Consider the following 24,009-nt stretch of genomic DNA (forward strand, 5'->3'; position numbering starts at 1 on the left):
ACACAGAACTACGGTAAATGTGTAATGATGTCTCATTTTGTTGATCAGCAACTAACATCTCTTGTCATATTATTAATTAAGAGACTGGGGTTAATATAAAGTGAAGGGGGATGAAAATCAGTCTCTTTACCCAGACTATAGCACTATAGCACCTCCCAGGATCAACAACTATTCACCAGTGGATCTGGTACCTCCTACTGTAGGATTTAGGGGATTTCTTGAATATACATACAACCTGGTATAAAAATAGTGCTTGCTGACATAATCTTGACAAAGACAACTTGCATTACTTGTATTACAGGTTTTCATATCTTGAACTGAGCTGTCTGTGAGCAGGTGCCTTTAAATATGCATTCTTTCTTCATTTCAGATTGTCACAGATATGTTGATATTGTCTATCCTCCCAGCACAAGACTCTGCCCCTGAGATTCCTGTCCACACATTTTCATCAAGTAGTCCTGATAGTTGCTGTGATCTTGTGTTTCAATTGTGGAATAAAGCTTAAACACAATGCTGGAATTGCTTGCAGCCACACTGCTCGGTACAAATCCTACACTTTATTCTGCTGGAAGCAAACAGTGTGCATAGAGAAAGAGTGCACTGTATGTAAATTGTTTGCTGAATTTAAGAACTGTCTGGAAAAGGTCATGGCCATGGTGCTATATATTTTGATGATACAGTAAAGTGCATTCATGCATAGAAGAAGAACTTACCCGTCACAGCTTTTGCAATAAGTGAGGTGTTGTGTTCCTTGTTGCCTCGCAGCTGCAAATGTTAGAAAGTGTCAGGTGAGCTCATCATTCAACTCCTCAAACAAACAAAGCTGTGGTCGGTCCGTTACTTACTATGAATTAACACCGGATCTCTCATTAAAGAATCATGGATTTATTTCATCCTGTAGTAATGGTAACTTACCTAACGGGCGAAATATAATGATGTCCTATAAAAACACCCTAACTGTAGGTGAAACAAGTGCACGTGTACGTATAGTGATACAGTGTCACATGAGAATATGGGAATTTAATTAACTAGCAAACTAAACTTGCTATGTTTGTGCTACGTGGCTATACGCGGCTGACCCCACACAACTGATGATAGTTGACTTTCGGTGGCCATTTTTACAAATAGATTGTCACACAGGACCTACACGGCGGGTTGTAAATGGTCATAAGTGGAAGTCCGACAAACCTGAGTGTCCGTCTCCGGCGGCCATTCAGTAATAACAAGTAAGTCGTATAATATATTTTCATCTTCGCCTTCAATCAGGCTCTGTTCAGCCATGTTTGAGCCAGCTGTCAAAAGTCTACGGCGCCTAGCACGGGACAAAAATGAGCCGTGGCAACCGCGTTTGGAAACTGCTGCTAACTGCTCAGAAAACGTTGTTTGGCGGTTTGAATTTGCATACTAACATAATATATTAACATAAAAATATGTGCAACACACATGACCCTACATGCCGTGCCTGGTGTAAAGTATCTTACGAACTAGTTGGCTATTCGGAACCAATGTCATAAAGCTGCCGGGACAGTCCGCTAAACGAGTTGCACCGAGCCGCAGACCGTGAACACGTTACATCCGGTTGAGTTGTATTCGTAGCAGCAATCATGGCAGCGTTCTCTGGTAAGAAAGTTATCTTAACCTCGTCGTGTTGGCGTCGTATTCGTATTCAACTTTGCTAAATATATGCACTGAATTATTAAATATGTCTTTTGTTCAACAGAAATGGGGGTTATGCCAGAAATCGCACAGGCTGTGGAGGAGTTGGACTGGCTGTAAGTGACTATGCTAGGCTGCCTGCTTGACGTGCACATCAGTATTGCTAAATCATGCCTGTATTGTGATATCTGTCCATGTTGTTATCTGTTGCCAGATGCTCTAAGTTGGCACTGACCTCATTTGTTTCAATCATTGGATTTCAGGCTACCTACTGACATCCAGGCAGAGTCTATTCCCCTTATTCTTGGTGGAGGAGATGTGCTCATGGTATGTCTAACTCTGCCTGCCTTAGACACAGAATTTGCATACAAGATGCACGTTTTACATCTTATTTTTCCTTTTTTCTTTTAGGCAGCAGAAACTGGTAGCGGTAAAACAGGAGTAAGTGCTTGACAGCCACATAGTTTTTAAACACAACTTTACCTCTGCAGTTTGCTCTTAATTTTGTTTTTAGATTAGCATTTCAACATCACATCAAGTAGTGTAATAAAACTAAAGTATAATACTTGTCATCCTCAGGCCTTCAGTATCCCTGTGATCCAGATTGTGTACGAGACCCTGAAGGATCAGCAAGAGGGCAAGAAGGGCAGAGCCGCCATCAAAACCGGAGGAGCTAGTGAGATCAATTTTACTACAAGCAATTTGTTTGTTCAGTTTGTGTGTTTGATAGAACAGCCAAAATGTATTCATAACAAGGCAGTGGTCTGTGCTCTGCAGATGTTTGACCTCCCGTGTTTCTTCCTTTGTTTCAGTTTTCAACAACTGGCAAATGAATCCTTACGACCGCAGCCCAGCCTTCGGTAAGAGCCAGAAAACAAGCATGTAATGTCATAATCCACCACTGGAGGACAGTACAACATTAAAAAGTGCAAGTGTATGTATTTCACCTTTTTGTTTTTACCTGTACAGCAATTGGTCCAGATGGACTGTGCTGCCAGAGCAGGGAGTTCAAAGAGTGGCACGGCTGTCGCTCTACAAAAGGTGTTACCAAAGGTTTGTATTATAATGCACACAAGTGCTTTTAAATTGATTGAGATTTAAGACGAGACCAAGTAGGATTAGATGCATCTCACGAGGAACCAACTATTTATTTGATAGACTTACAAAAATAAAAGGATCATTTATCATTTCTTTGCAAAAGTGACCTGTACTTGTCTATGTGTGTCTGTGACCAGGGAAGTACTATTACGAAGTGACCTGTCATGATCAGGGGCTATGTCGTGTGGGCTGGTCCACCAGTCAGGCAGCACTGGACTTGGGTATGCTCTTCTACTCTTTACAGTCTCCTAACTGTTCTCAATAGAACTGTTCTCAATAGAACACTAATTCAGTCCCCTCTTTACAGGAACTGATAAGTATGGTTTTGGATTTGGAGGGACTGGAAAGAAATCCAACAACAAGCAATTTGACAGCTACGGGGAGGTAACAGTTGATGAATAACCATTTAGATATGTAAACCAGTGTGAGTATAATTAAGATAATAAGAAAACATGTTCTTTTTTTTTGTTCTCTTGCTTCTTTGCAGGAGTTTACTATGCATGACACTATTGGATGCTACCTGGATTTCGACAAGGGCCAGATTTCCTACTCCAAAAATGGTGCCGTCTCAGTACTTCTAATTTTCATTGTGTAAGACATGTGGGGTTGAGTAAATAGCAAAGTCCTATGTTTCTCTCTGGTTTCTTGTTCCAGGTAATGACCTCGGTTTGGCTTTTGACATCCCTCAAAATCTGAGGAATCAGGCTTTCTTTGCCTCCTGTGTGCTCAAGGTAACACAAGGAAACAATTCAAAATAAAAGTAGTTAAGAAATCAACATGTGCCAGATGAATGCCACACAAATTGTTCCTTAAAATGTTTACCAGAATGCAGAGCTGAAGTTCAACTTTGGAGGAGAGAGCTTTAAACACACCCCAAAGAGTGGGTTTGTTGCCCTGGATCAGGCACCAGAGGGTCATGCAGTCAAATCTTCTCAGACAGGTGTGTGGATGCACCCTCATGTCAGGTGCAGCAAAAAGAATCATTCAGTTAAACTCAGCAGTGATAATTTGCTGTTCAGCACAAATTCAAATGAGAAAATGCATTAATACCTTTCACAATAAAATCCCACTTGCACAAAATCTTCATTTGAAACCGTGTCACCGATTGATTCCTTTAATGAGTAACTATCTCTCTTTTTTCTGTGCAGGCAGCGCTAAAGTCAGTCAGGTGAAAGCATCATCCAATGCACCCAAAGCCCTGATCATCGAGCCGTCTAAAGAATTAGCCGAGCAAACTTTCAACAATGTCAAACAATTTAAGAAATATGTGGATAACCCCAAACTCAGGTAGGGTGCCACATTCGCCTGCTGTTCCCTGTGTGTTTGTAATTCCAGTTTGATACCAGCAGATGGAGTCAGTGCGCAAGTGAAAAAAATATGGGTGTCAGTGTGTAATTTTTCAATCTGTCACTGCAGGGAACTGCTGGTGATTGGTGGTGTGGCTGCCAAGGAGCAGCTGTCTGCTCTGGAACAGGGGGTACGTGACATATATCGTCTCCAAACATCCAGTCGGTTTTAATCACTGTTACATATAGAGTCAAACAGTTTTTACTAACACATCATTTTTGCTTTGTTGCTCCCCATTAATCTTGTCTACCCTTCTGTGTGTCGTCTTTGCCTCATGGTTCATCAGATTGACATTGTGGTGGGAACGCCCGGCAGACTGGACGACCTCGTATCCACTGGGAAACTCAGTCTGTCTCAAATCCGCTTTCTGGTCCTGGATGAGTGTGTATGTTCATCACATCTACTGCACTTTAAAAACTCCTAAAAGTGTAGATTGTCTACAGTCTAGAATGTACAATAACTGATTTTAATGGTAAATTTATACATCATAGCTATCCTTGATACCTTTAACCACTTGTTTGGATTCTCTTTGTCCTCAGGATGGCCTCCTGTCAGCAGGCTATACAGATTTTATCAACAGAATCCATAACCAAATTCCACAGGTCACCTCTGATGGCAAGAGACTGCAGGTAACACTTGGGTTAAGCTGCATGTGTGACAAAAATCATTTAGAGACAACAATATTATTATATTAACTATTTTAAATGTGGATGTATACTGTAGCAATACAGTATACTGTAAACATTTACACTTTCTATGTTTTTTAATGGGAAGTACAGATGGGATAGACAAGCATTTAAATGAGCTATTTGCTATTGCTACATAGCCAACATTAGCATTAACAGCTGTTTACTAGTCTAGAAGAAATGCTGTGAGTTCAGCATCAAAATTATTTCCTTTACTCGTGGAAAGTAACAGCAGTGTTTTGCTTCTATCACTTTTCTTCTCCTCCTGCTGAAGTTAGGATGTTAACCAGCTAGCCTTAGCCCAACCAGCCTATCTTGTCACTTTCCGATAGTGGCTCACTGTAGCATCCAGACTGCTTAGAGGGCATATTCTAACCTCTTGTATTGTAAACGTAATGATGACTGGAGCTCCTGGCAAGCAACCATCACCATCATCTGCCTCCAGTAGAAAATCATGTTTGGCGGCAGAGAAAACCTTCAGATATCTCATTTAGCAACTCTGGCCAGCTAACAAAGCAAGCTGCCCATTTGACAAAATGTATTACAGTAACACAATCCATTTTCTAACCCCAAGCTGTACTATTTCAAGTGCTGGAAAATCAACAGAAATCAATGCCTATGTTTTCCAGTTTATAATGATGCTGCTGTGTTTTGCAAAGTAAATCTAAAAATTACTTTCATAGTGTTTCATTAGTAGCTATTTGTGAGTCCACACTGTGTTTTGTTTACACATCTGAAAGTGATTCCCATTGATCCACCTCTTTTTTTTCCCAGGTGATAGTTTGCTCAGCCACACTGCACTCCTTCGACGTGAAGAAGTTGTCTGAGCGAATCATGCACTTTCCCACCTGGGTAGACTTGAAGGGGGAAGACTCAGTCCCAGAGACTGTCCACCATGTGGTGGTGCCTGTCAATCCTAAGACTGATCGTCTCTGGGAGCGCCTGGGCAAGAACCACATCAGGGTGAGTCCTACATGTTGGGCAGAGGACACACTAAAAGGAAAAAGGACCATTAATATTGAAAGTGCTGTTTGTGGGTTGTTGTCATGTCATTCTCTTGGTTTAGATTAATGTGTTGACAGTTTTTCTTCTTTGATCTGTTTGTCTGTGGGTAGACTGATGAAGTCCATGCAAAAGATAACACCAGACCAGGAGCCAACTCTGCTGGTAAGAGCAGATATTTGACTTTATTGACTTTATTTGATTTTATCACTTTTGTATAACTTGAGCTCAAGCCTTTGAATCTTTTAGTGGATGTACCTCGAGGGATTTTGATTGTGATTTTAATTAAAACATGAACATTAAAGAACAAGTTTATCGGGTTTAAGAAGATCTGTTGGCAGAAATAGCATGTAATAGTCATAATTATGTTTTCATTAGTGTGTTATCACCTCTAACTATGAATTGTAGTGTTTTTGTTAGCTTGAAATAAGACCCTCATATCTATAAAAGGAACTCGCTCCTGTTGCACCACTATGTTTAGTAGCCCAGAATGGTCCTGTCCAGGACCAACAAAATCCTGGCCTTTTCCATTTTTATGTTACCTGGAGGCCACCATATATTCTCCAACACACTTGGAAAGGGAGGGGTGGGATATTCATTTGGTTGCAGTCTACAGCATCACCACTAGATGCTACTAAATCATGTACACTGGTCCTTTAAATTGAAATTTTCTTTCCATCTATAATCACAAATGAGGCTTCAGTAACAAAAGACGTGTGTGTGTGCTAATGCATTTTAGAAATGTGGTCAGAAGCCATCAAGGTGCTGAAGGGCGAGTACGCAGTGAGGGCCATCAAAGAGCACAAGATGGACCAGGCCATAGTCTTCTGTCGCACAAAGATCGACTGTGACAACATGGAACAGTACCTCATCCAGCAAGGAGGAGGTAGGAGGCCATTCACCTTGTACTTTTTAGCCATTAAAACTCAGAAGTTAAGTGGGAACCCCCCCCCACACTGAAGAAAAAAGAAGGTTGACATAATCCATGTGAGAATTTTGACTTCTCACTCAATAGTGATCTCTTTTCCTCAGGTCCAGACAGTAAAGGCCACCAGTTTTCTTGTGTTTGTCTCCATGGTGATCGCAAGCCCAATGAGCGGAAACATAACTTAGAGCGTTTCAAGGTAAAAGAACAAAAACTTAACGTTGCTCTTTGACAAAGCAGAACCAGCTGATCTGTATTTTAAAGTCTCCTTGTGGTTTCAGAGGAAAGAGGTGAGGCTCCTGATCTGCACAGATGTAGCTGCCAGAGGAATTGACATCCACGGAGTTCCTTATGGTAAGAGAAACAAATTAGACTTTCAGTACAAAACCTAGAGTCCTACATACCAATTACATATACCGTGTTTATCACAGCAGAACTCTGTGCTGTATTGTTTATATGCAAGTCCACTCTCTGCCACCAGTTCTCACAGCACTCATCTTTTTTCCTCCAGTGATTAATGTCACCCTGCCAGATGAGAAGCAGAACTATGTCCATCGTATTGGCAGAGTTGGAAGAGCCGAGAGGTAAATGAGTTGGAGAATGAGTTGAAATTATTATTTTATTATATTGTTACATGATTTTAGTTTGTAAAATCACATTATAATGATCACTGCAACCTGAAGTCTTAAAAAAATACCTTAAAATGTCTCATCACAAAGCGATAGTATTGACTCAATAAATATAGTTAAAATCATGTCATTTCCCTTTAATTCACAGAATGGGGCTGGCCATCTCCTTAGTTGCTATGGAAAAAGAGAAGGTAGGGTGGATGATAGAAATCCACTGATTCTTGATTATTAAGTATGGTTTTTGAAAATGGTTAAATACATCTTTCCATCTCTGCAGGTGTGGTACCATGTTTGCGCAAACCGAGGCAGAGGTTGCTACAACACCCGGCTGAAGGAGGATGGAGGTTGCACCATCTGGTACAACGAGAAAGAGGTGAGCAAAAACACAAACTTAATCACATAGAGGCAAGAAGCAAAATTTTCTGGTTTTGAAATACGACACCATCTCTGATTAAACAGAGGGCGTTTTAAGTGATTTGATAAGCAGCAGATGCATTTGTCATCCTGGCAGAAACAGCACTCTTGGGTTCTAGTGGGCAGTAAAGATGGCTTCATTTTGATAGCACTGAAAGCCCAAGCACACACATTTATGTCCCGTATTACATCATTCCACACTCCCCATCACGCACTCTCAATTTTGTTCTTGTCCTTTTTCCTTTTCCTCTGATCACAGCTCCTGTCTGAAATTGAGGAGCATCTCAAGTGCACCATCACCCAGTGTGAGCCAGACATTAAAGTGCCTGTGGATGAGTTTGATGGAAAGGTCACCTATGGTCAGCGCAGGACACTGGGAGGTATGTGTGAAAGAATGGCAAGAGGAGGGAAAGAAAACAGAGATGGTGACTGATTACATGACTCCATTGTGGGAATAGCAACTGAAACATCTAGAATTATTGCATTAATTGTCATGAGCATTATAGCCTTAAAAGGCAGACACCACAGTTATTAATATTCATTATGGTCACTGCTTTTATATGGAATTTGACCAAGAAAGCTGTTGCTTTTCCCTAGGTGGTAACTACAAGGGACACGTGGATGTGCTAGCTCCAACAGTCCAGGATCTGGCTAGCCTCGAGAGAGAAGCCCAAACCTCCTTCCTCCACCTGGGATACATGCCAAACCAGCTTTTCAGAGCCTTCTAAACACACCCCAACTAGCACAACACTGTAGGCTGCGGATACAGACTAAAGAAAATAGTACATTTTGACATGTTATAGCTACAGGATACTAAATCTTTGTGCAAGCAAGCAGCAGTGTGCACTTATTACAAATTTTGTTTCCACAGAACTCTTAATAAAAGGATAACCAGACTCCTGGTTTCTGTTTAGTCAAGTAATTTCTTCCTTTAATATTTGCCCTTTGGAAGTTGAAAGCTTGCCAGCATTGAGCATGTGGGCCTGTTAAAACTGCTGCCCTCCTTGTTTTGAGAGGTTCCATCTACAGAATCTTCACTACACTGCAAACAGAATTTGTTAGATTGTGTGTTTTGTTTTGATTGATACAACTGAATGAAATATTTAAGTTTGCCTATGGAATAATTGGCTAAAAAGTCAGAGTATTTAAGTGGGTCGAATGTTTTCTTTCCTGAAATAAACTCAAGTAGCCTGCTCAGTTTGGAGTCATTTTCTTATCTTTCTTCTTAATATTATTTACTCTTCAGGAGGTAAGAAAATGTATATTAATTATATATACCTTTTTTGTAAATGTATTCATTTTATAGGTTAAGATTTTCCATTTGCTTTGAAGAAATTTTAACAAGCTGTGGGAGAATATTTTCAAGAAAAAAATTTTAATAAGACAACTGTGCTTATTATTTGCTTTTTAAAAGGTATATAAAGGTCTTTATGGTCAAACTTATGAAAAATAAAACTGACTAATCTAATCCCACAATTCCATTATAAGTCTTTAAGATACACCAGACACTTATTTTGAAGTGCGTGCATTTCAAAATAAGCGTTTGTTTTATCGTTCGTCGTCACTTCCTGAAGGAGTTATTCCTCGTTTCTCTGTTTTTCCCTACGTTTCAGAGATTTTAAATCTTGATTCGCACATGAAGACGGTGTTAGGGAAACTGACGTGTGATGTCAGCAAGTTAGAATAACCGCTGTGTGACTGTTCGGCCTGCCTTAGGTAAGTCTGCGACCATGGCGGGGGTTTTCTCCAGTGAAACAGCCACAGGGCGACCCCACAGAGGGAGAAAGAAGTTGCCAATCAACGTTGCACAAGTACTATTATACAGCGCATGCAAAGCTTTGGATAGGTGTTCCTATCACTACATCAACGTCCACGCTATCCCGGTGTTGGAGAAAAAATGGAGAATGTTAAGTTGAAAGCTTGCTCTTTTAATGCAGAATCAGTGAAGTGAGAGCAGGTCAGGCCACAGGGTGATCATGTTATTTCAAGACAATGTTCGTTTTGTGTTTAGCTGATGTGAAGCACAACTTCATGTGCTTTAAGCAAACAAATACTGTTTTCCCGTTACTTACAGCAGTTAACACGTTTTTGAGTTTTGTGCAAACAATGCACAAATTAATTAAAGAACATAAAGAATTGTGTTTGATTCAGGGCTACACCTGCACCATCACCGCCTAGACAGATGTCCACTGTAGGATGCTGATGAGATGTGGGCCAGGCATGTTGGAAAGACTCTTAGCTAAGATCACTATGTTTTACAAGGTATGCAAGTAACCTAAACACAGTGTGTTTGCTAATCTGAAAAGAAAACAAGTTATAACTCTGAAATGTCTGGTATTTTAGTCTGATGAATGTGATATTTATGCATACTTTGTTTCACCCTGAATATGCAGGAAAGGAAGACATAGAGTATCAAGAATATCATTGAAGATGGACAACGGGGACACCTGTAGTCTGTGGGACAATGAAAAAATGGATGCCAACACTGTATGGCAGTGGCGCATTATGCATGCAAATAAATATTCAGAACATACAAAACCATTCCATTATAGCAAAGAAATGGGATTAGATTTTACTGTTGGATCCAACACACAGGAAAAAATGGACTTACAGTTAGTGACAAATGGTGTCATACTTGAGGTCTGTGACTTTGCTAAAATGGTAAAGAAGAGTAAAAGGCACTTCATCACAAACATTCTGGAGAACAATTTTGATCTTGGTTTGAAAAATGAGCAACAGCGGATCACGTTTACTTCTCAGATTCTGCACAAAGTCAAAGACCTGATCCAAAAACCTCCTAAAGATAAACATGAAGCTTTTACTCTCTTTGACATGTCATCTAAGACAGAATGTGCCAGCAGCAGCAAAAATGGACTGAACATGGCATCTATAGAACGTAACACTGACAGTTTTCAGGTGGACATGGATGATACTGATGGAAATGAACATGAAGAAGTAAAGTGCTCACTAACCCCATCTAAAGAAAATATAAAGACAGAAGAGATGGATGGACCATGTGCTGATGACAGTGATGATGAAGATGAATTTGATTGTTCAGGGGCTCAGTCAACAAAAGAACTGGGAGAGGACGTTCTTCCCCCCTTGTACCCTTGTTGTAAAGAAATTGGTCTGAACCTTGACGTTGGTTCAAATCAAAGTTTAGATCCAGGTTTGTTGACAAAAGGCGTGATGTTAGAACTGGTACACTTCACTAGAGTACTGACTGGATCCTACAGTTCTATTGTTCTCAGTGTGTTAGAGCGTAAGTTTGATCTTGATCTTAAAAGTCAACAGGGAAAAAATCGAGTCTGGTCCAAGGTAGTAGACCTGCTGAAAAGGAGAGAGCGACTTCTCAAAACTGGTACCAAAATTAGTCCAGAGTTCAAAAGTGAGCCATTTTCCTTTCAGACAAACCCCATTAAAAGAGCATCAGTGCCATCCAATGTGATAGCGCAGATATATAAATTTAAAGAGGTGACAAAGACAAGGCAGTCTGAATTAAAAGGTAAACAGAAAAAGAGGACTCTTTCACGGACAAGTGAACAAATCACCAAGCGGCACAGAAGACATCTGTCTCAACACAGAGAAACAAACACACTCTCTGATCACACTGATTTGTGTACCAGTCAAACAACAGAGGATAACCACTGCTACATGTGTCCTTTAGATTCAGACGAAGTGACAGATTCAGAAAACACTGAAAGCCCCAGAGAATCAGAATCAGGTTGTCCTGGTACACATGGACCTTTCTTTGCCACATCTGATGGTTCATCCAGTTTACCAATTGTAAACTCAAATGTGAAACCACCATTTACAAGTCAGCCTGATAAAAGAGGGCTGTCTGAAGATGAGAAGACACAGATTCCAAGAAATGCACCAAATAAATGTGAAATAGAACAAGATGACATTAAAAACGAGGGCAGCGTGTGGAAATTGCGTGCTAATCGTGTGAAACAAATCCTTTTCTTATTAGACAAAGAGTACTGTGCATTCACCAGATCCAAAAAAATTGGCCTAGAATTTGATGTTGGATTTGGGCCAAAGCAAAACTTCAGTGGTGACTCTTTAGGAAGTTCTGTTTTACTTGAAGTTGCTAAATTTGCATTAGCAATGAATTCATCCCAGCAGGAATTCATCATGGAGATTCTTGAGTACAACTTTGACTTCGGCTTGTGGACCAAGAAGCAGAGGAAAGCTTTTACATGTGAAGTTATGAAGAGAGTAAGACAGCTTCAAAATAGTGAGGATGCAGTCAAGCACTCAAAAGAGATTTTTGAACTTTCTTGTCCCATGTCATCAGTTTATAGGGCAAGTCAGAGCATGGGCTGCATCAATCCTGAGCTCAGCAGCATATCAGGAACGGACAAGTGTGATTTTGCTCCTGTGTGCCCCGCTGATTCACACATTGAAACTAAAGAACATGATGTGGGCTTTTATCCTTTCTGCAGGGAAATTGGTCTGAAGTTACATGTAAACTACAGTCAACCAAATCAAAAACTTGAGATCAACAAATTGACCAATGGCGCAATGACCGAAGTGATAAACTTTGCGGAAATGTTGTGTGGAACATTTGAGCCAATTTGTCTTGATATCCTCAGACACAACTTTGATCTTGATTGGCTAAATGGAGAGTCAGAGCTTGCCAGAACTATTCTTGCTCAAATTCCTGTTATCATGGAGCAAAGAAATCTGTCAACCTGTATAACAGCCTACAGGAAAATGAAGTGCACAAGAAAAGGAAGGAGGGTGAAACAGGATTGCCAGAACAACCCAAATGTAGATACATGTAGTACTTCCCAGGCACCAATCATAGACCAAAATGTTGGGAGTTCCACTGACACTGAACAAGAAAATGAGCTCAATTTATGGCTGTGGAAATTGCGGGCAATTCAAATTAAGCAAATCCTCTCAGTGCCTCATGGAGAACATTGCCCATTCTATTCGTATTCCAGATGCAAGAAATTAGGCATCAATTTCAATGTGGGATCTGGAGTAAAACAAAACCTTGATCCTAAATTACTGACCAATGGCATCATGGTTGAAGTTAAAACTTTTGCTACAGCCCTGCAATCAGCCCAGAAAGATTTCATCACAGAGATACTGGAGTACAATTTTCATCTTGATTTAAACAACGAGCTTTATCACAGTGCCTTTGCACAGCAGATTCAGGAAAAAGTCAAATCAATGAAATTAAGAAATAAAAAATCAAGCATCAGACGAATTAAAATGCCTTTTGAACTCCCTGACTTGAGATGCATAGAGGAGTCTACTTATCCAAAAACTAAATATTGCCCCAAATGTTATCAAGATAGAAATTATAAGCCTCATCAAGAGGAATCTGACCCTGGTAACATGCTTCATCCTCGTCCACATACCATGAATGACACAGTCTCTGGGGAGGCAAGATACACAGCACAAAAGCCTGCACAGGATCTGTCTTCTACTTTCCAAGCAACAGAGGAGACAATCATGGACAGTTACCCTCGTTGCAAGAAAATAGGTCTAACCCTATGTGTGGATAAGGACAAACCAAAAGATAAACTTGACCTGCATGTATTGACGTGGGAGGTTATGAATGAAGTGGCTAGTTTTGCCAGAAGGTTGTGTGGAACAAAAAACAAGAACATTAATGATGTCCTTGAACACAATTTCAACTTTGGCACGCAGAGCCACAGAATAAATCCTGCAGTTCAGTTCCACAGAATGACTACACTAAATGATGGGGTTCCCTCCTGGTTCAGTGAAGTTTTTGTTGTTCAGCCATGTCCTCACAGAGATCCTGGAGATTTGAGTAAGCTGAAAGAGGCATCTGCCACTCTTAAAAGTGAAAGGAAGGAAACAACCAAAAAAAGAAGGCTGGCACTGCAAATAAAGAAGGAACAAGCCACAATGCCAAGTGATAAAATGCCACATGTCATAAAATCAAAGAAGACTAGGCAGAGTAGTGGAGAATGCACTCCCATTTGCACAAAAATAGGTCTGGACCTAGATGTGACATCAAAATCAGGAGGCAAAGACAAACTAGACATCAATCTACTGACTAGAGGTGCAGTGATGGAGATCTATCGATTTGCTGTCAAGAAACTAAAACACTATTTCCCAAATACTGTGTATGAAATCCTTGACTATAACTTTGATCTAAGCTCACAACATCACAGACGCTGGGAATTTTCCCTAGCTATTGCAACCAAAGTCAAAGCCTTGGCCAAACAGCACCAGAGAACTTTACACAGAGAAGATGAGGTTTTCAAATTACCATTTGTGTTTGAACACAAGGCATCAAAAAAATTGGCATTAAAGACACAAAAGAAGAAAAATGCTGATGCTTCTGTGAGAGAACCGGACAAGACAACAAGTGAAGCTAGAGTTGTGCAGCAAATCAGATACCATTCAGATGTCAATTGTGTCTATTTTCTTGATGATGTCAAGACTAAGGAGGAACATTGGTTTGATGAGGACACAAATGCCTTAACAGATCCTGGGACGGTGATGCAGATGAGTCCAGTGAGTAGAGGTTATTACAGTCCTCTCCAGGGAAACATACAGATCAAAGAGGAGGAACATCATGAGAATGTCAAAACAGAGCCAAACACAGAGGATGTCAAGTATTTAGTCCAAGGTGAACCCGCAGGATCCCTTGGATATACCTTGATAGCCATATGTCCAAACTCTGAAAGCAATATAAAAAGAGAATCAGAAACTGAGGATGCCAAGTATTACAACCTGGTTGAACCACAATATGCTATGCTAGCTTTATGTCCAAATACTGAAAGTAGTGTGAAAATAGAATCAGACACTGAAGATGTTAAGTATGTAGTCCAAGGTGAAGCAGCTGGATCCCAGGGATACGCCATAATAACCATGGGTCAAGACACTGGGAGTACATTGGTCAGAGAAGGGCAAGGAGATGTGCCAGTTAGGTTATGCCATTATGGAGTTGTTTCAAACACAGAGAGTGAAGTGGACATCAAACAGGAATGGGATTCTTAATGATCAAAATGATGGTTCACACAACAGACAGGTTTTTTTTTTTACTGTAAACAGATCAATAGAAACTGATTAGCAACAAAGATCCCAGTTTGAATGGAGCTGCCTGAAAGTTTCTTTCTGTCAGAGAATGCAATTGATGACTCGGAGCTGCACAAATGTATTTCATAAGACTGTGTGTGCTTAAAAAACTGATTGTTAAACTCAAAAAATTGAGGCATGGATTCAAAGCCTACAAAGATTGATAGGATTGACTAAAAGTTTCAAAGCAACCCATAAAAGCTTATCTGCCACAGTTGATAAGAAAAAGATTTCATATTCTTCTTTTTTTCTGTCTGTGTTCAGATATTGCTACAATAATTTGTTAGAAGTTAGATACAAATTTGTATCTGAATAATGTGATATTTTACTCTGTGAATATCTGATTATTGTTATTTAGCTCCTGAAGGCATCCGAGTCAGTTTTTTAAACTGTTTTTCCACTTCATTGTGACTAGTGCCTTTTTGGACCTTATTTGTGTTCATATTGTATGTTTTAATGTTTTGTTTATTTAGTTACAAAAAGTAATAGCTGCTTATTGACAACATAAGTGAAAAATTGTTGTAAATAAGAAAGAAGTGTGATTGTTCATGGAACCTTTGTTGTAAACAGGTAATGATGAGTGTGTCAGTGCTTGAAATAATTTTACTTTTTTACTTTTACTTTTACTTTTACATTTTACTTATGCTTTAATTATATCACAAATATACACAATAGAAAGGAAAATTACCTAGATCTTGGCAAACTGCTGTTTTTTATTGCTGTTTTAGTACTTTATATAAAGTTTTAAAAGCTTCTCCTGTTTTTTCTGCTCAAATATTTCAAAGGGCTAGTATCATCTCATAAGCCCAGGTTTGCCAAAATTAAGTTATAGTATTGAATACTACAGAAAAAGTGTGAAATGTACTTTAAATTGTGAAACTATTATTTTCTTATGTTATCTGGTACAATGAGAAAGAGGTGAACAAAGATGCAGACATAATATTAAGTTAAGGCTGCAAGTTAAATTTATTCTGTTTAGAACATGAAACCATCCCTAAGTGATTTGATAAGCAGCAGATGCATTCGTCATCCTGGCAGAAACAGCACCCTTGGGTTTGGTGGGTGTGGCAGGTGTATAATTGAAAACATTCACAGAGAAACCCTAGTGGGCACTACAGTTTTGTTTATTTGATGCATGAAAGATACAACATTATATGCAGATATGACTCACTTCCACTCTCATCATCTCTGATCTGTCACATTTAGGACTCAAGTGACATCAGTGGACATTAAGCCTTATAGTTTATGGAGTACTTTGCATCAAAAGACAGAAAAATACAAAAAAAAAGACTAGATCTGATTTTTTGTCATGTTTAATGTGGTACTTTTTATTTTGGTTTTTTTTTTTTTTTTTTTTTTTTTTTTTGTCATAAAAAAACGTTGGTAGTCTGCTTACTGCTTAATTAAGCCCTGTTTTTTCAAAAATCATTGTTTTCTTGCATGTTTGCTTTATGGCACTTACAATAGGCAGCAAAAAATGTCATGAAACTATAAACTTCATTGTTGTGTAGGACTGGACTGATGTCCTTACATAATTATTTTTAAGAATATAAAGATAGATCTAGTATGCTTGGCTGGGTGCATGAAAAAATCACCAATAAAATGCTATACGTCACAAATAAAATGTAATATTTTTCCAGTGTGTCAACACTCTAGTTTTAATTTCTGGTTGCCACGCATTGAAGTGCGGTGGAATAAGAGTCATCGCTTCTCACACGCTTTTATTTTGAAGTCCCCGTGCTCTGCTGTTTTCGTCACTTCCTGCGAGAGTTCGGCATATTTTTTCAGTTGAAAGAGTTGAGTCTGCCCCATATACAGGAACTGTTGCTTAGGAAACGTTAATTGTGTTAAAGTGGGAAGGATGGCTGTGTGATTGTTAAGCCCACATTAGGTAAGTATGCCCAAATCATATATCGATTATGGCAGGGATTGTGCATCTCTGTAAAGTGATCGACTGCGCCACAAGGCCGCTGGTAACACGAGAGAGGTGAGGGGTTCCCTTATCCCAAACAAGTGTTTCATGCTCCTAAAGCGTTCGTATGCTCATCGAAAGCTTTACTAGCATCTGTGTTGTTGGACGATGTTAACGTCGCTGTGGAACATAAGCATATTTTATCCGCTTAGGTTGCCATGTTAAGGGAGGAAGAGGTCATCCAGTTACACGTCGTGCAATCAGTCCGATTGACCAAGTTCCGTGGAGAGTGATTCTGATCTAAAAGCGAAAGAGTCCGCGTACATTTTAAACACTGCAGTGATAGCAGGTCAAACTCAGAGAAACAACTAATCTTTTCGTTCTACCAGCAAAACACGGACACTAGAAAACGTCTCAAACGTAAGCGTGGCTATGTAAAAAGGAGAAACGCGATTATAAATATTTATCTTTTATTTATTTATATATTTGTTTTATCTAAGAAAACTCGAAAACACCTCTCTCAGTAATCAAAACACAAGTTGTCCTTTCGATTCCCACGTGTGGGTGGGACTTCCGTTAACGTTGAATCCTGTGAGGTTGTCATTATTTTATCTGTTAAGTGCAATATGAGCTGAGCATTAGAACCTTTTTGTCTTTTTGTCATAGTACATGCATGAATGAGCCAATATTGTTTTTTTCCAGGGCTACTCAGTACCTGCTTAAATCTCAGTGGATGTTCTACTAGGATGCTGATATAACTTAAAGTGTGGGCCAGACATGTCCTAGCCAAGCTAACACTGTTTTGCAAGGTATGTTGCTTAACACAGTACATTTGCTGATTTGAAAAGAAAACCTTCGTCCAGTCTCAACATCAGTCCACCATCGTAGACTTGAAGCTTCACATATTGAGGCACGGAGAAAGGGGTAGTGATTTTTGGTGGAAGTCAAAACTGCAGGTGATGTTACAGCTTAACAAATACATGCCACATAAACTGTAATCCCAAAGACTGTTTTAGGAGAAATTGAGCTATTATATTTACAGTTACTTTGTGGCATCAGAAAGTGGCTAGAATACATGCTTTGTAACAAGTTTACTTATCTGCCGCACACCTCACCATCAAGCAGTTTTCTGCATTTTACACTGAATTTTCAGACTGTCAAGTCAGTGAGTAGCACAGATTAAAAGGACAGATTTGGAACAGTTGTACTTCATGTTGCCTGCTACATAATAAGACCACGCTATGCTACTAGGTTGATTTAATTTTGGTTTATAACAGATGGTATTATCATTATTTTTACATTTATTTAATTGAGTTATTGAGTGTCCACTAGCCCTAAATCAAATCAACATGTCAGTCTCTGTACATTACAGCTGGTAGAAAAGGCATCTTGGGGTAATCACTTAAACTCATCTATGAAAATGCTCATCAATTTATTTCACCTTGGCTCATCTATAAATAACAAATGTCATAGCTTGTGCATTTGAAATAAAAATACTGAATTCATCATAGATTATTGTACTGACACATAATAATGCATGAAAGAGTATAATACATAAGAACAGGGAAAAAATGTAGAGCCACAAGCAGTTATTATTTTCTGTATTGCTTAATCTGAACCAGAAGTGAATAATAACAAGAAAGAGACACACTTGCAAAACCTCTCATTTAAGAATCTGTAACTATAAGATAGCTGGTGTTCTAGTCTGAAAATTGTTACACAGTTTACAAATTTGGCTTCTGTTGTTTTAAGGCTGAGATATAGTGTGTTTTATTTATATTCCCCACCCCACCCCCACCCCTGAACTACATACAGGAAGGGAAGCCATAGAAGATCATTGAAGATGGACAGCAGGGAGACCTGTAGTCCAAAGGACAATGAAAAGATGGATGCCAACATTGTATGGCAGTGGCGCATTATGCACGTAAAGAAATATTCAAGACATCCAAAACCCTTCCATTCCAGCAGTAAAATGGGATTAGATTTTAATGTTGGATCCAACACACAGGAAAAAATGGACTTACAGTTAGTGACAAATGGTGTCATACTTGAGGTCTGTGACTTTGCTAAAATGGTAAAGAAGAGTAAAAGGCACTTCATCACAAACATTCTGGAGAACAATTTTGATCTTGGTTTGAAAAATGAGAAACAGCGGATCAAGTTTACTTCTCAGATTCTGCACAAAGTCAAAGACCTGATCCAAAAACCTCCTAAAGATAAACATGAAGCTTTTACTCTCTTTGACATGTCATCTAAGACAGAATGTGCCAGCAGCAGCAAAAATGGACTGAACATGGCATCTATAGAACGTAACACTGACAGTTTTCAGGTGGACATGGATGATACTGATGGAAATGAACATGAAGAAGTAAAGTGCTCACTAACCCCATCTAAAGAAAATATAAAGACAGAAGAGATTGGATGGACCATGTGCTGATGACAGTGATGATGAAGATGAATTTGATTGTTCAGGGGCTCAGTCAACAAAAGAACTGGGAGAGGAACGTTCTTCCCCCCTTGTACCCTTGTTGTAAAGAAATTGGTCTGAACCTTGACGTTGGTTCACAATCAAAGTTTAGATCCAGGTTTGTTGACAAAAGGCGTGATGTTAGAACTGGCACACTTCACTAGAGTACTGACTGGATCCTACAGATCTATTGTTCTTGATGTGTTGGAGCACAATTTTGAACTTGATCTCAACAGTCAACAGGGAAAAGGTCAAGTTTGGTCCAAGATAGTAGACCTGCTGAAAAGGAGAGAGCGACTTATCACTGAGTTTAAAAGTGAGTTATTTTCCTTTCAGACAAACCCCATTAAAAGACAATCAGCATCAACCACTGTGAGAGCCCCACAACATCAATTTAATGAAGTGACCAAAAGAATGAAGTCTGATTTAAAAAGTAAAAAGTCAAAGAGGGCTCCTTTAAGAACAAGCTGACCGAATCTCCAAGCGACGCAGACTAGAACAGTCTGAAAACCACAAAAAAACACAAGTCTCATCACACTGATTTGTGTTCCGGTCAAACAGCCGAGGATGACCCCTGCTACATGTGTCCTATAGATTCAGATGAAGTCACAGATTCAGAAAACGTTGAAAGTGAAGATGACTTACAAAACCCAACCACAGCCAATGATTCATCCAGTTTATTAGTTGTAAACTCAAATGTGAAATCACTATTTTCACGTCAGCCTGTGGTCAGGCTGACACAGATTCCAAGAAATGTATCCAAACAAATGTAAAATGGAACAAGAGCAAATAGAAACAAAGAGCGACGTGTGGAAGTTGCGAGCCAAAACGTGGAAAGCAAATCCTCTCCCAACTGGACACAAACTACTATCCATCCTTCAGATGCAAAAATATTGGCCTAGAATTTGATGTTGGATTTGGGCCAAAGCAACACTTCAGTGGTGACTCTTTGGGCAGTTTTGTTTTGCTTAAAGTTGCTAAATTTGCATTAGCAATGAATTCATCCCAGCAGGAATTCATCATGGAGATTCTTAATTACAACTTTGACTTCGGCTGGTGGACCAAGAAGCAGAGGAAAGCTTTTCCATGTGCAAGTTATGAAGAGAGTAAGACAGCTTCAAAACAGTGAGGATGCAGTCAAGCTCTCAAAAGAGATTTTTGAACTTTCTTGTCCCATGTCACCACTTTATAGGTTAAGTCAGAGCATGGGCTGCATCAATCCTGAGCTCAGCAGCATATCAGGAAACAGACAAGTGTGATGTTGCTCCTGATTCCCACAGTGAAACTAAAAAACATGATGTTGACTGTTATCCTTTGTGCAAGGAAATTGGTCTGGAGCTACATGTAAACCACAAAAAACCAAATCAAAATCTTGGGATCCACAAATTGACCAATGGAGTAATGACCGAAGTGATAAACTTCGCTGAAAAGTTGTGTGGAACATTTGAGCCGATTTGTCTTGATATCCTCAGACACAACTTTGATCTTGATTGGCTAAATGAAGAGTCGGAGCTTGCCAGAAATATTCTTGCTCAAATTCCTGTTATCATGGAGAAAAGAAATCGGTCAACCTGTATAACATCCTCCAGGAAAATAAAGCAGAAAGAACTAGATTTATCAGTGACTGTGGAGCCAGATAGCCAGAGCAACCCAAATTTAGATACATGTGACACTGGTACTTCCCAGGCACCAATACCGGACAAAAATATAGAGAGTTCCACTGACACTGAACAAGAGGATGAGCTCAATTTATGGCTGTGGAAATTGAGGACAAATCAAATTAACCAAATCCTCTCAGTGCCTCATGTAGAGAATTGCCCATTCTATTCCTATTCCAGATGCAAGAAAGCAGGCATCGATTTCAATGTGGGAACTGGGGTAAAACAAAATCTTGATCCAAACTTACTTACCAATGGCATCATGGTTGAACTTTGCACTTTTGCTGCAGCCCTGCAATCAGCCCAGAAAGATTTCATCACAGAGATACTGGAGTACAATTTTGATCTTGGGCTCAAAGATGAGCTTTATCGCAGTGCCTTTGGACAGCATGTTCTGAGTAGACTCAGAGTGCTTTTAAAAACTTTTAAAACCCCAAAACTGAGAACGCATTTTGAACTTCCTGATTCTGAATGGATAGAAGCATATGTTGATAGTAAAAGTAAATATTGCCCCAAATGTTATCAAGACAGACATTATGAGCCTCGTCGGGATGAATGTGACCCTGGTAACATGCTCCATCCTCGTCCACATGCCATGACCGACCCAGTCTCTGCTGAAGCAAGATGCACAGCACAAAAGCCTGCGAAGGATCTCTCCTCTACTTTCCAGGCAATAGAGGAGGCAGTCATGGACAGTTACCCTTGCTGCAAGTCAATAGGTTTAAGTCTTTTTGTGGACAAAGACCAACCAAAAGACAAACTCAGCACTGACGTATTGAGATGCATAGTTATGAAGGACGTGGATAGTTTTACTAAAAGATTGTGTGGGAAAAAGAGTAAGATTATTAATGATATTGTTGAACACAACTTCAACTTTGGCATGCCACGCCACGAAATGAATCCTGCATTACAGTTTAGCAGAGTGGTGGCAGTACCTAATGAAGAGCTGAATTGGTTCAGTGAAGTTTTTGTTCTTAAGCCATGTCCTCCCACAGAACCTGTGACTAAACTGAGATGGGCCTCTGCCGAGCAGTTAAGTGAATGGAGAGAAGCAATGACAAAGAGAAGGCAGGCACTGCAAACAAAGAAGGTAAAAGCCATGCTGGCAAGAGATCATATGGATTCCATAAAACCAACCAAGAACAATGAACAGAGCAGTGAAAACTGTTATCCCATTTGCACAGAAATAGGTCTGGACCTAGACGTGGCATCAAAATCAGGTGACAAAAAAAAACTAGACTTGGATCTGTTGACTAGAGGTGCGGTGATGGAGATCTATAAACACGCAGTGAAGCAAGTAAGCTATTTCCCAGACACTGTGTATGAAATCCTTGCCTATAACTTTGATCTAAGTTCACAACATCACAGACGCTGGGAATTTTCCCTAGCTATTGCAAGCAGAGTCAAAGCCTTGGCCAAACAGCACCAGAGAACCATACACAGAGCAGACGAGGTTTTCAAATTACCATTTGTGATTGAACGCAGGTTATCAAAGAGACAAATGAAGAAAACTGCTACATCTCCTACCAAAGCAGACAAGACAACAGAAGGAGAGAGTACAGTTGTTGGGCAAGTTGGATGCCATTCAGATGCCAATAGTGTCTGTTTTCTCTATGATGGATTTTGGTTTGATGAGGAGGACACAAAGCCCCAAGCAGATCTTGAGCCAATAATGCAGCTGACTGGGAGTCCAGCGAGTGGAGATTATGCCAGTTTTCTCCACGGAAACATGCAGCTCAAAGAGGAAGTATATGATCCCCGTTATGGTGATATGAAACCAGAACCAAACACTGACAATGTCAAGTATGTAGTTGAAAGTGTCCCTGTCGCATTCCTTGAACATACCTTGATATCCACATGTCCAAACTCTGAAAGCAGTATAATAAGACAGTCAGAAGAGCAGAATGTGCAGAATTACATCATAGCTCAGCCACAAGAATCTCAAGCATATGCTATGGTAGGTGTATGTCCAAACACTGAGAGCAGTGTGAAAATAGGATTGGACATTGGGGGTGTAGACTTTGTAGTCCAAGGTGACTCTGCAGGATCCCAGGGGTGTCCCATAGTAACCTTTGTCCAGGACACCCAGGACACTGAGAGTACATTGATCAAAGAAGAACAAGATGTGCCAGTTGGGTCAAACCATTCTGAAGTTGTTTCAAACACAGAGAGCGATAGGCCAATAAAAATGATGGGTCATAGTAAGAAGTTTGAATGAAACTTCCTTCATTTTTATGAAAACTTGTTTGTCTGAACTTTTCTTTGTGGATATCCAATTACTGTAATTAAGCCATTCTTGTCTGATTTCATTTTTTTTTAAGGTGCTTGTTCTTCATTTTGTGTTTTTGACCTGTTTTTCTACTCAATTGTTATTGGTGCCTTTTCTGACCTTATTTGTTGTCATATTGTATAAAGATGTTGTAAATTACAAATGTTATTTCTTTCACCTGTTCTGTACATCCATAAAAATTAAGGTGTCTATGCTTGTAAATATGTCATTAAACTGCATAGTGCAGTTATACACTATAGAGAGATAAATGACCTGGATCTTTATTGTTTATTGCTGTTTCAGCACATTTTAATAAAACTTTCTGAAAGTATCTTTTCTCCTCCTGTTTTATCTGTTCACAAATTTCAAAAGTGTAATATCATCTTGTGTCCCAATTTGCCACAGTGAAAATAGTGTTAAATTCTACAGACATATCATTTAAATTTCATGGACATTATGATGCTGATTGTAATTCATTTCTGTACTTCAAAAGAATTTCTTCTGTCACACCAAGATCGACTGACGACATGGAATAGTACTTTGTTCAGAGTGGAGGAGGTAGGAGACAACATCACTGGCCTTTATTTTTCAGCCATCAAAAGACAAAAGTTTTAAAAAAATAGGAACATCTGAGAACATCACACATACATGCACGCACACACTTCACTGAACTTGAGCTGCTTAAATTTCAATGAAAACTGGAAAGGTTGGGATGTCCTAAACCTTTTGACCTGTAGTGCATGTCAGCTTCCTGCCATCGCTTTGCACAGCATTGATCTTTTTTTCTCACCCTTGCCAGATGAGGATCCTAACAATGTCTGACAGACTTGGAAGAGCAGAAGTCAATGCTGGCATTCTTGAAAATATCTATTAGTTTG

The 24,009-nt window shown here is 39.5% G+C and overlaps 3 protein-coding genes across 5 annotated transcripts in view; 2 read left to right on the top strand and 1 right to left on the bottom strand.

Moving 5' to 3' along the window:
• nbas (NBAS subunit of NRZ tethering complex) overlaps positions 1–1,416 on the bottom strand; it is a 140,302-nt gene extending 138,886 nt beyond the window's left edge. The window contains exons 1-2 of the mRNA XM_018696080.2: positions 1,189–1,416; positions 714–765 (exon numbers count right to left, since the gene is read on the bottom strand). Coding sequence (XP_018551596.1) covers positions 714–765; positions 1,189–1,281 — 145 coding nt within the window. The 5' untranslated portion in view covers positions 1,282–1,416. The remainder of the gene's footprint in view (positions 1–713; positions 766–1,188) is intronic.
• A 75-nt stretch (positions 1,417–1,491) lies between these two features.
• Positions 1,492–8,954, top strand: ddx1 (DEAD (Asp-Glu-Ala-Asp) box helicase 1). The gene is made up of 26 exons (XM_018696082.2): positions 1,492–1,620; positions 1,721–1,772; positions 1,920–1,983; positions 2,068–2,097; positions 2,236–2,332; positions 2,469–2,516; positions 2,626–2,709; positions 2,892–2,975; positions 3,062–3,138; positions 3,242–3,314; positions 3,409–3,485; positions 3,580–3,694; positions 3,903–4,041; positions 4,171–4,231; positions 4,388–4,486; positions 4,641–4,730; positions 5,562–5,750; positions 5,903–5,954; positions 6,529–6,675; positions 6,822–6,913; positions 6,996–7,068; positions 7,226–7,298; positions 7,492–7,534; positions 7,621–7,716; positions 8,017–8,137; positions 8,355–8,954. The coding sequence occupies exons 1-26, from the start codon at positions 1,605–1,607 to the stop codon at positions 8,483–8,485; spliced, it is 2,223 nt and encodes a 740-aa protein (XP_018551598.1). The 5' UTR covers positions 1,492–1,604; the 3' UTR covers positions 8,486–8,954.
• A 381-nt stretch (positions 8,955–9,335) lies between these two features.
• Positions 9,336–23,462, top strand: LOC108896895 (uncharacterized). Of its 3 annotated transcripts, XM_051071921.1 has the most exons (4): positions 9,336–9,473; positions 9,909–10,019; positions 10,151–10,926; positions 19,323–23,462. In XM_051071921.1, the coding sequence occupies exons 3-4, from the start codon at positions 10,188–10,190 to the stop codon at positions 19,673–19,675; spliced, it is 1,092 nt and encodes a 363-aa protein (XP_050927878.1). In that variant the 5' UTR covers positions 9,336–9,473; positions 9,909–10,019; positions 10,151–10,187; the 3' UTR covers positions 19,676–23,462. The 3 variants fall into 3 exon arrangements, with proteins under 3 accessions (XP_050927878.1, XP_018551699.1, XP_018551700.1); XM_018696183.2 differs by lacking the exon at positions 19,323–23,462 and having other exon boundaries at positions 10,151–15,579; XM_018696184.2 differs by lacking the exons at positions 9,909–10,019; positions 19,323–23,462 and having other exon boundaries at positions 10,151–15,579.
• The last annotated feature ends 547 nt before the right edge of the window (positions 23,463–24,009 follow it).

The sequence above is a fragment of the Lates calcarifer genome, linkage group LG7_1 (genome assembly GCF_001640805.2).
Source record: "Lates calcarifer isolate ASB-BC8 linkage group LG7_1, TLL_Latcal_v3, whole genome shotgun sequence".
In the NCBI taxonomy this organism is placed as follows: Eukaryota; Metazoa; Chordata; class Actinopteri; family Centropomidae; genus Lates; species Lates calcarifer.

What these genes read in the sequence shown, in the direction of transcription:
- ddx1 (XM_018696082.2), top strand. An exon ending in ACCAGGAGCCAACTCTGCTG is followed by an intron (nt 5,955 to 6,528) that starts GTAAGAGCAGAT and finishes AATGCATTTTAG; the next exon opens with AAATGTGGTCAGAAGCCATC. An exon ending in TTGCTATGGAAAAAGAGAAG is followed by an intron (nt 7,535 to 7,620) that starts GTAGGGTGGATG and finishes CCATCTCTGCAG; the next exon opens with GTGTGGTACCATGTTTGCGC.
- LOC108896895 (XM_018696183.2), top strand. Translation starts at nt 10,188, where the DNA reads ATGGACAACGGGGACACCTGTAGTCTGTGGGACAATGAAAAAATGGAT.